This window comes from Sceloporus occidentalis, unplaced genomic scaffold (assembly GCF_023333645.1).
Source record: "Sceloporus occidentalis isolate IW3139 unplaced genomic scaffold, rSceOcc1.0.p SCAF_3, whole genome shotgun sequence".
Taxonomy (NCBI): domain Eukaryota; kingdom Metazoa; phylum Chordata; class Lepidosauria; order Squamata; family Phrynosomatidae; genus Sceloporus; species Sceloporus occidentalis.
Window position 1 is genome coordinate 156151008 of NW_028316983.1, and position 12191 is coordinate 156163198.

Genomic DNA, 12191 nt, shown 5'->3' on the forward strand with positions numbered 1-12191 from the left:
CACAAACAAACTGTTATGAGAAAATGTAACTAAATTAAAAGCAACATCATTTTTTTAAAAACAGAGAGAAAGAGCATTAAAAGCCCTATTCCCAGCAGCTGGTCAGTTGCCCAAAGCCTGCTTGAATAAAATGATATTTGCCATATGTTGTATGAAGAGAGAAAGACTGCAGAAATCTAAAGGAGTAAATGCATTCTTTTCTCTTGGTGCACTGAGCCCCTGCGTTGCATTGGGAAATGTTTTACCAAACTGTAGAAATCTGAACGGCATTGAGCTCCTCCTGCACTCACACATCCCATTCCCTCTATTGGTCAATCAATAAACTGGAGGTGGAACATGCCTCTAACTACCTTCCCTTTTCCAACACAGTATAAGTAACAGCAGCAGGCAAGCTGGCATTGCACAGAAAACTGAGCAATAGACTTGAAATGATTTTTTAGAGCTCATCAGCTGGGACTGAAAGCATTGTGTTTCTTGTGGTTTGACTCTCACAGAGAATAACAGTACTTCACCAAGCTCCAGGCTATATGACAGAGAAGCAGTGCTCAGCGATATGGTTCCAGGGACTGCAGATGAGCAAAGAGTTGAATGAGCCACTCCTGACGGCAAAACACTGCATCTTTAACTTGCTTCTTGGAATCTGATTTCCTGCTGTTGTATCCCATGTCAATGTTTGGAACAGACCCCTCTCTTGTTGGTTCTCCAGTTTCCTCTTCCCTGAAAAATACCACCCAAAGATCTATTGAAATAGGTGGAAACGAGAGAGACCATTGGATTTAATTCACAAGCAGCAAGCTGGCAAAAGACTGTCAGAGCTTGGATCTTCTTCTTCTTCTTTTGCAAGATGAACTTCACATACCACTATGGGGTTCACCAGCCTCTTGACTTGTGGAATCACAGCTATGGTCTACGTGGTGGGGGTATGAACAGATCCCTGGGAAAGGGTTACACTTCGGAAGGATGCTACGAGCAACTTTTTGTCTCGCCAGAAGTGTTTGTCACCCTCGGCTTTGTCAGCTTGTTGGAGAATGTTCTGGTGATCATAGCCATTGCCAAGAACAAGAATCTGCATTCGCCAATGTATTTTTTCATTTGCAGCTTAGCTGTGGCAGATTTGCTGGTGAGTGTCTCGAATGGGTCAGAAACCATCGTCATCACTCTCCTGAACAACACAGATGAGAATGCCCATAGTTTCACTGTTAGCATTGACAATATCATTGACTCTGTGATTTGTAGCTCCTTGCTGGCCTCCATTTGTAGCCTGCTTTCCATAGCTGTGGACAGGTACTTTACAATCTTCTATGCTCTCCAGTACCACAACATCATGACGGTCCGGCGTGTAGGTATCATCATCACCTGCATTTGGGCTGCTTGCACTGTTTCAGGCATTCTGTTCATTATTTACTCAGACAGCAGTGTCGTCATCATTTGCCTCATCAGCATGTTCTTCACCATGCTAGTCCTCATGGCATCTCTTTATGTCCACATGTTCATGTTGGCCCGACTGCATATTAAGAAAATTGCCATCCTCCCAGGCACTGGTCCAATCCGTCAAGGGGCCAACATGAAGGGGGCTATCACTTTGACCATCTTGATTGGGGTTTTTGTGGTGTGCTGGGCCCCGCTGTTCCTCCACTTGCTTTTCTACATCTCATGCCCTCACAATCCCTACTGCATCTGCTTTATGTCCCACTTTCACTTGTACCTCATCCTCATCATGTGCAATTCCATTATTGATCCACTGATTTATGCATTTCGGAGCCAAGAACTGAGGAAAACCTTCAAAGAGATCATGTGTTGTTTCAGCCTGCGAGAGCTATGTGACTTCTCTGGCAAATACTGAATGGAAATAGTGAAGCTCTTTTACATATGCACTTGTCGTAGAGGCTGACATTTCCTCCAGTGCTGCTAAGACTCTGGACTAATAGGAAAGAACCTCTCTCTCTCTCTCTCTCTCCCTTTTTCTTTTCTTTTCTTTTTTACTGTGGCTGTTAAATGTATCTCTCCTCATTTATATATGTCAGGCACCAACTGTGATTATTTAAATGTTAAACTGCTGCTCCTGGTCCTACTGGTTGTTAGAAATATCCCTAAAGATTGTTATTACAGGAATATGTCTCCACATTTCCAAAACTGTGATCTATCCAGTAGAATAATGGTGAGGATTAGGGAGGAAAGTATTGCCTTAATGTATACTGCATGCACCACTGTTATTTGCCTCACTCCATTAAGCTGTTTATGTTCAAAAGCAGGGGCTAGTTTTTGCCTTGTGAGCAGACTTTTACCAGAAATGTGACAGAAGATATTTTCTTTCATATTGAGTTCAGATGCCATTTAAACAGTAGTTCAGTGGAACCACAAATCACAGGGCCAGAACACTAGGACTTTCTCATAAGCAAGGGTAATATTAACTGCCACTCCTCTTGGGCTCCCTTGCTACCCTTGCTACCTCTGACTTCAGTTATGATCTTCACAGTAACTGGTGGGAGAGGTCCCAGCAACAGTGCATTGTTCTGAGCCATAGCTATGCTAATACAATGTATTTTTGGGTGACTTGATCTTGAATGGGAAATCAAGACTCATTAGCTTTACAAAAAAACTGCTCCTGAAGGAGATGAAAGCTGGGAGAGATGGTTTATTGAAATGGAACAACACATTTGCGTGCATTTTTGAATTTCCTTGTGGATGTGACTATGGGAAATATCATGGGTACCTCCACTTCTAAAGTTCTCATTATATCACTGATAAAGAGACATACCTTGTTTTAAAGAAAATGGCCCCTGCTCAGCTACAGAAAGAGAGAAGTAAAGTATCTCTCTTCAGTTAATTTTTGCCACTAACTTTTTTGGGGAATTGGAAATCGTTTTTGAAATAATGTTATGTGATACTAAGAAATATAATGTATAGGTTTTTTGTGGGGTTTTTGGGCTATGCGGCCATGTTCTAGAAGAGTTTATTCCTGACGTTTCACCAGCATCTGTGGCTGGCATCTTCAGAGAATGCTGACCTGGAAGAGAGTAGGTAAATACACACACACACACACGCACAGTGTGATCCTGGGTAAGGAGGGGTGAGACAGTACACACACACACACACACACACACATTCTCTCTCTTCCAGGTCAGCATTCTCTGAAGATGCCAGCCACAGATGCTGGCGAAATGTCAGGAATCAACTCTTCTAGAACATGGCCACATAGCCCAAAAACCTCACAAAAAACTATGGATGCCAGCCATGAAAGCCTTCGACTTCACAATATAATGTATATTAACTTACTTGCTCTTGCTTAATTTAGAGAAATGCCTTTCCATGAAATGAAGTGATCTGTGATCAAATGTTAAATACAAAATTGTGCTATTTAAAATAGGCCACTTTTCAAAAATTAGGTTAAAAGCAAAAACAAGAATCAAAGCAACAACAAAAGTAAAAATACTCAGCTTTAAAAGCCAAACCAATCTAGGTCCAAATTAACACGCAACATCAATCCTGAGCCAGAGAATCCAGATAAATGCTGAACATCTAGTTATTTCCTTCTATAGCCTCATCTTTAAAAAACAAACAAACATGGTTTTATAATGAAAATGTTTACAACATGCATTCAATTCCTAGAACATTTAGTACAACTAATGGGATGTTTTGGCATGTCAGATTTACAGAAATCACTACAGTTACAACACAGTTACAGTTAAAACAACAACAATTTTCATAATGCTACAAGGAACAATAATAAAACCAAGAATATGAACAACAGCATCTATAAAATATGCTAGTCATTCGGGGCCCTTTCACAACTATACAGTGAAAGGGACTTATGATTCCTCTTTAGCTGCCATGCTTATATCCTATGGAATCCTGGGATTTGGAGTTTAGGTAAGGATTTAAAATTCTCAGAGAACTATAATGCCTTCTGCACAATAAATCTGAGGATTGCATAGGATGCAGCCATGACAGTTAAAGTGGAATCATAGTGTTATAATGTAGTGTGAAAGAGCCCTCAGACTCAAATGTCCTGCAGGAACAGAAACCTATTCACCTGCCTTCTAAAGGCAAGGACCACCCAGGCCAAGCAAACCTCCTGAGTAAGGCTGTTGTTGAAGGTATCTCTTGGGTCAGGGCCTTTTCTGTGATGGCCCCATATCTCTAGAATAACCTCTTCAGAGAAATGTTAGTCCCTTGTTTTGTGGGCCTTCAGGATGTTTATAGAAACATTTTCATTGTGGTTGACTTTTAGATCATTGAGGGTTCTGGAACTGCTTCATCTGTTACCACCATGTTTTATCTGTTTATGACATGTTTATCTGACCATTTTATCTTAATTATTTATGCAATGTTGTTGTGTAAACATTCAAATGTTTTTATGTAATCTTATTATTTTTACTGTTTTAGTGATTAAATTTCATTGTATTTATTGTTGTGAACTGTCTTGTGTGAATGCTTACCCTGAATAGTGGTTTTAGATCCTTTAAATAAATAAATAAAATGCTGCCAGTGTAATCATTGCCACCACCATCATTGTTGCTATTTGGTGGTGGTTGTTTTGAAGCCAAGGTTATAGCTTGACTGCTAACAACTATTTGTATGTTTATTTTCTGCCCCACGTTTCTCCTTTATGGGACTCACTGATGTAGTAGCAATGATGGGGAATATGTAGCCCTCTTGATGCCATCAGACTGCAGCTCTCATCATCTCCCTCCATGCTGGTTCATGGGCACTGCAACCATTCATTATCTGGAGTGCCACATATTTCCTATTTTGAGCCATTGGTGGAGGTCATTTATGTTGGCTAGCTTGTCCTGACCTCAGGACAGCAATCCTTGAAGAAGAAAACTACAAAGGAAGATTGGAAAGAGAAACAGCTGGATTAGACTATATCCACACACTCCAATCCATCAACTGTTAGTTGAACAGAGAAAACATCTTCCTGGCACACTACACATATTGAAGACTAGTACATTGACTTTAAAGTGCCTTATTCCTGATGGGATAAAGGTGCATTTAATTTTCAAAACAGGTGTTATTGCATTCACCCCTGCTGGGGCGAATGCAATCTGCATACAGCCCTGATGCCAGCTGGGGTTATCCTGTTCCTTTTTAAGAACGAGATTTTCCCGTTTTGAAAAGGCTCAGGATAAGCCCGACTAGCATCCGGGCTGTATACAGGTTATTTAGGCACTGCACACGAGTGACATCATCATGGTGCATGCTGTCTGTATGGGCACATGCCAAGATAGTGCCCGGGGCATGCGGCAGGGTTTCTGAGTATGTAAATGCTCAGCCCCCACACAACCCTAGTTCGGGCCCAGGCCGGCATGCCGGTTTGTCCAGGCACTTCATTTCAAAGGTGCTACCAGATCCCTTTGCATATTGATATTCCAGACTAACATGGCTATGGCCCATTACAGACGGGCCTTTGCTCTGCCCCTAGTATGTACTAGGGGTTGGCCAAGGACGCAGTGTCCAATCTGGCCTCACCCCTAGTACGTACAGGGGTCGTAAAAATGGTGGCACCCTATACACATGGGCACCGCCATTTTGACATGACAGACGTACGGCGTAGTTGTGACGCTGCAAGAGTGCCATTGGCGCCTTGCAGCGTCACAACCACTCTGCAAGAACTCACTTTTTACGGGTTTGTCCGCAGCGGCTCCCTTGCTCAGCAAACACGGGCACCGGCAGAGCGCCCTTTTTGGGCGCTCTGTAAAGCGCCTATGTCTCTGAATTGTAGCTTGTTTTTCTTGGGTATAAAAAGCAGTGGTACATACTACTACTGGAATTCATACCAAGATTGCAAAACTACTCCTTCATTCAGTATTGGCTGGTGGTATGCATGTCATTGGGGCAGAGAATTTAGGCTACAACTGTCTGAAGATTTCTCTATTTCCTGTCTCTGTTATATTTTTGATGTCTGCCAAATATTATATTAAGGTATTATTAAAGCTGAGCTAATATATAATTAAAGGAAAATACATTCTGATTACCACCATTCTTTCAAAAAGTATATAACTGAAGAAAATGAATTCTAATGAGCACCAAATTGTTTTTAAAGGAAGCATTTAGTCCTGACAAAATTATATAGTATTCTCTTTTTAGAAAGATATATAAAAGTACACTTCGGGATCTCATAAATTAGCCTGTGCACCATAATGTGATCATATCTAGAGGTATCACATTATTGCAATTGTTAGATGTAACAGTCCCTAAGGAGCAAGGTTCTTATTATTATCTCCCACCCCCTTATCCCTTTGATTTATACTTTGTCAAATATGAAAATTCATGCATAGCAACCAAATGCTCTTAGCGGTGCAGACATAACAATTGATACAAAGAGTCTTATTCTGAAGCAAATGCATCTGTGCACACAAAAAGGTATTTGTGCATGAGCTTACAGTTAGATTTTAGGGAAATGGTATGGAAAATTTAAACTTATGATTCCAACTAGTTCTACCATACTCTTATTTTTAGAGGGTCACAACAATTCACTTTTAGTTTAACCAAATCACCCAAAGGGCAGGAAAGGTCCCAACATTAATTTCCTCAAAATTCTTCTGTTATAAATCCGTAGAGCTAGTAATTGGTATCAGCAATATAATTGATGAGGTTTATTTGTCTGAGAAATACTGATGTGCTTTACTCAGGTGGATCAAAGATAATGCTTCATTCATTTGGAGAAGCTCTGAACAGCAGTTTGAAAATTGTTAAGGTTTTTGTCTCCCATGAAAATCTATGGCAGTAACAACTGATACACTTATCTTATGCACGAATCATTTCATTCAAACAGAATGTTGCTATGGTGGAGCTTCTTCTTTCCAGAGGGCAGTCAGGCTGGTTCAGTTCTCAATAAACTTTTGTCAGGCAAGCAAGACTATGACAGTTGAGAAACAATGTGCCGAGTGCATTGAACATCAGGGTGAATATATGAAATAGCATGTATGTTTCATGGCTCTAGTTCATTTTCCTCTTGGTCAGGCTGAGAACTTTTCAGCACCACCTGGTATATTGTTTTGTATGGTCCTTGAGCCTTCTGGCCTTTAAAAACTATTCAACTAAAACAAACCAACTTTTTTTTTAAAAAAAAATGCTTTTATCCATTGTGAACCACCTTAGGAGCCCTGGAAAGAGAGATGATATATGCACATACCTACATAGGATCCAATGTGGTGTAGTGGTTTGAGTGTTGGAGACAAGGGTTTGAATCCTGGATCAGTCATGTAAACCCACTAGGTGTAAAGTTGCCATATTCTAGTCCCTCATATCTGGGCATCTCATTTGCATATGATGGTAATTATTATAATTATACATATTCTTAATTTATGTTTTGATGATCAAATTCAACACATTCATCAATGCACTTTTTCTACCATTATGTTTCAACTTGAGTATCAGTACCAAGCTTAGAGCTCTTTTATTCTTCTCCCCCCCCCCCCCCAAGCTATGTTTGAGTTTGAGGAGTGGGAAGCTTCCAAGCAGCCCCAGAGAGTGAAGGGACTCCTTTTACTCTCTGGAGGCTGTTTGGAAGCAAAGTTCTACCATGCTTCCTAGCCCTAGGCTCAAGCCACCAACATGGTCACCACACACAACACAAGGCCATCTCTTCTTGCTTCCTTTCCTTTCTCACTTTCTGGGCCAGTTGGAGGAAGCAGGGAGGGAATAGAAAAAGAAAGTAGCACTGCTACCCATGTGCAACCAAAGCCTGCAGGGTGGGATGAGGCTCCTGCCAGTGCCAGTCTTCTTGCAAGGTGCTTGTTTCTTTCCCTCTGCCACATTTTAACCTACCAATCAACCTGTAATGAAGGAGAAATCCAGGGTTTACTGCTTCAGATGGCCTGACTGGTTGGGATGTTTTTTTTAATCCCTTCAGTCTGGGATCTTCTAGGTTTTCTGGGACAAATGGCAATCCTAACTGGGCACGTCACACTCTCTCAGCATCAGAGAATGGTAATGGCAAACTCCCTCTGAAGAAACTTGCCAAGAAAACCCTGTTAGTGTCACCATGAGTTGGAAATGACTTGAAGGCACAAAACAACAACAATACCTACCTACATACACCAGTGTCGTGTCTGAGATTTTACAGTCCTTTCAGGTATTGTAAAACTCAATAAGATGAACCATGGGAAAGGTATATGTGCTAGTTCTGTCCCTGTCATACACACTTCTGTTGCTCTGTACAGATGTAAGGTAACTTTCTGAAAAGGACCCTGTACCCATGGAGGCTCTTCACATGTTTGGGAACCTTGATTTTCCCTCTAGGACAGAAAACATATGTGGGCAATGTTCCATGAGTTCAGTTGTCTAACACAATATTCTGTGTAAATCATTGTCAGCTTGATATAGCGGGAAAAGGGTGATGAACAGAGGTGCTAGAATATACATAGCTAAAAGCTTTCCCCATTACCAGAATGCCAAGATATATCATTTCATGGTATCTCTTGAATGTGTTCTGACATGTCTCATTATTAACATTAACATTAATTGCACCATAGTGCTAAAAATATAGGGAAATACATCACATCCCAGGATATCAGCAGTACTACTCTCACCTCTATTGTATCCTAAGAGACTCCCACCTCCCACTGTGATGCGCATCCTACCAGCTAAGCAATCCATAGTCATGGGTCAACTCACAGGAGAATTCCTCTAGCAGTACAGTAAATTTTAGTGGATTGTAAATCAACACAAGTGTGGCGTCTTTGCTAGTCCCAAGAACTCCATCTTCCTAATATCAACTGCATCCTGAAAGAACAAGGTAAAGTGTGGATACATGGAGTGTGAATGTACACACAATTTATGACTTTGCATAGCATCATATTGGGGCCATTAGCTTTAGCTTAAATGTCTTGGCTTCATGAAGCATAAGTCAACATAAGATAGTTTTAATGGTCAAAATGGCAATAGTTTTGATCCTTGAACATGTAGTACTGCTAGTAGAGGTTAACACAATAAATATACATTGAATACAGTATATCATAAATTTACTTTGAATGTATCATGCAGTGACATGACTCATTATAAAACACAATATTGCTACATTAGTGGAAGGCAGTAGGAAAAGAGGAAGATTGCATTACAGGTAGATAGACTCAATCATTCAATCAATCAAGGAAACCATAGCCCTGAGTTTGCAAGACCTGGCCAGGGCTGTTAATAACAGGTATGATGGAGGTCTCTCATAAGACGAAGCTGATGTATGTAATTAACAACAAACATACTTGACTTTACTTAATAATGTATGTATGTAGGCGGTATTATTATTATTATTATTATTATTATTATTATTATTATGGCTCTGTGGTTTTACTATGAAGGTTTTCATATCAACTCTTAAGCGCTGGTAAATAACCTCTAAAACGTTGAGGAAGTGCGTGTGTGTGAAAGCCTGGAATGCTTCGTCATTGTCAGGGAATTGTCAGTTCCCTCTAGCGTAGTGATGGCGAACCTATGGCATGCGTGCCAGAGGTGGCACTCAGAGCCCTCTCTGTGGGCACATGTGCCGTCACCGCAGCACAGAGTTTGCCAGAGTTTGTTACTAGAAAACCAGAGGGACATGGCACTTTGCAATAAATAAGTGGGTTTTGGGTTGCAGTTTGGACACTCGGGCCTGTTACAGACTGCCAAAATAAAGCTGCTTCGGGTCTCTTTAGAGGTATGCTATTTAAATGATGCGTGCATCCTAAGAATCTGGAAGCTGCACCAAAGCTGCACTCCAGTGCTTAGGAATGGAGTGTGGCTTTGGTGCGACCTCCGGACTTTTAGGACCCATGCATCATTTATATAGCATACCTCCAAAGAGAGCCGAAGCAGCTTTATTTTGGCAGTCTGTAACAGGCCCAGGTCTCTAAAAGATTCATCATCACTGCTAGCATCACTGAATCATTCCAGGAGAGGTAATTTCCTCTGAATGGAAACCTTGCATTCAGAGGAAATTCCTCTATTGGAAAGATTCAGTGACACTAGAGGGAGCCAACGATTCCCTGACAATGAGGAAGTGCACCAGCCTTTCACACACGTGCGCTTCCTCAATGTTTTAGAGGTGATTTACCAGTGCTTAAGAGCTGGTATGAAAATCTTCTATGTTATAAATCACTGGCAATACAAACATTCTAGTGTAATGAGTATATCAATAAGCATAGAGATGTTCAAGAAGCTTGTACGTTTATGCTGCCGATATTTCAAGCAACAGAATGCTTTCAACAAGGCAAATTGACTAGATCCAATTTTCTGTGACAACTCAACAAACACTTAATGTGATTACCTTGCATTATTTTCCCATTCCTGCACAGTCAATAGCAATCTAGTAAAACTGTCAGATTTCAGGAGCAAACGGAGGTGGGGGAGACAACAATTTAAATCAAGCATTCAATCCATCCATGACTCTGAGTAAGGAGGCAAGTAACTGATGGCAGTGGAGTTTAAGGCAGCTTGATAGACACTGGAGTGTTGTGGGATTAGACTCATAATTACGAAAAAATTGAGGCCCACCTGTCTTGACTCTGTGTTTAGTGACTTTCTCTCTTTAGCAGGAGATAATATTGTGACTTACTCCATTTTTATGTATGTGTATTGCTACTTGGTTGCTAGTACATTGCTAATTTATTTCCAACATCTATTTCCTTTTCCACCCACACAACAAGAATGGGAAGCAGATGCATCTTCACAATAGCACAGATACATACAAATGTTCCCTCTGAATTGAGAAATTACTTTACTAACACACACACACACACACACACACACACACACACACACTCATTTGAGTTAGTACTTTGAGCAAACCGTAGTTGCTTATCATTGCAATTCAGCAGCAAATAGGACAACAAAAAGAAGAAGAAAAAACATTTAAAGCCAAGAAAGAGTGTATTGGTAGAATCAGTTTAAGTAGGTAAATGACCCATCTGAGGTACTGTATTAGTTTAACTCACAGAATCAGAATGGGAAGAGATCTCAAGGGCCACCCAGTCCAACCCCTTGCCATGCAGGAATACATAATCAAAGCACCCATGACAGATGGTCATCCGGCTTCTGTTTAAAAACCCTGAAAGAAGGAGAATTCATCACTCTCCAAGCATATTTTACTGTCAAACAGCTCTTGGTGTCAGGAAGTTCTTCCTAAGGTTTATGTGGAATAACTTCTTCTGTAGTTTAAATCCATCATTCTGTGGTCTCTGGAGCAGCAGAAAACAAACTTGTTCCATCCTCAGTATTGCATCCCTTCAAATATTAAACCATGGATATCATATCACCTTTTGGAGAAGCTTTGCCTTCAAAGATATAGCAATATTTTAAATACATATGCAGTCGACCCTTCTTATACACTGATTTTTTATACACGGATTCAAGCATACATGGTTTGAAAATGTTCCAAAAAAGTATAAATTTCAAATATCAAACCTTGATTTTCCATTTTTTATAAGGGTTTTGCTATGTCATTATATTTAATGGGACTTGAGCATCCACAGATTTTGTTATACACGGGGGATCTTGGAACCAAACCCCAGCGTTTAACAAGGGTCCACTGTATACATGGAATGCTGGTGATCTAGAATCACAGAATCATAGACTCGTAGAGTTGGAAGAGACCACAAGGGCCATCCAGTCCAACCCCCTGCCATGGAGGTCCTCACAATCAAAGCACCTCCGGCAGATGGCCATCCAGCCTCTGCTGAAAGAGCTCCAAAGAAGGAGACTCCACCACACTCTGAGGGAGTGTGTTCCACTGTTACACAGCCCTTACTGTCAGGAAGTTCCTCCTAATGTTGAGGTGGAATCTCTGTTCTGCAAATCTGTCTGATTTGCTACACATACATGATCTCTCACACACAAATAAAGGTGCTTCTTGACTTTATGTTTTGGGAGCCTAAATACCCTAAAAGCACCAGATCCTGTCTGATCTTGGAAACTAAACATGGTCAGTTCTGGTTAGTGAGAAACCACCAATGAACAGTAGATATTGTAGGCTATATTTCAGTGGAAGGAAATGGCAGAACCACCTCTGAGCATTCCTTGCCTTAAAAAACCCTATGAAATTCAGGGGCTCTCCATAACTTGACAGGTGAATTGAAGGCACTTACACACAGAGAGACTTTATGGTTTACCCTTGCTGATACATGTGGCACTAGGACTTCTTCAAGAAGCTAGTCAATAGCAGCAGCTGGCTTACATATCAGTGGAGCAGTGAATCTACTTTGGGTTTTAAT

General features: G+C 40.8%; 1 protein-coding gene across 1 annotated transcript; it reads left to right on the forward strand.

Moving 5' to 3' along the window:
* The first annotated feature begins 844 nt into the window (after positions 1–844).
* MC4R (melanocortin 4 receptor) lies at positions 845–1843 on the forward strand. Its single transcript, XM_089518782.1, has one exon. It carries the CDS (start codon positions 845–847, stop codon positions 1841–1843), a length of 999 nt encoding a protein of 332 aa, XP_089374908.1.
* The last annotated feature ends 10348 nt before the right edge of the window (positions 1844–12191 follow it).

Excerpts from the sequence above, each read along its gene's own strand:
- MC4R (XM_089518782.1), top strand. The coding sequence starts at position 845 with ATGAACTTCACATACCACTATGGGGTTCACCAGCCTCTTGACTTGTGG.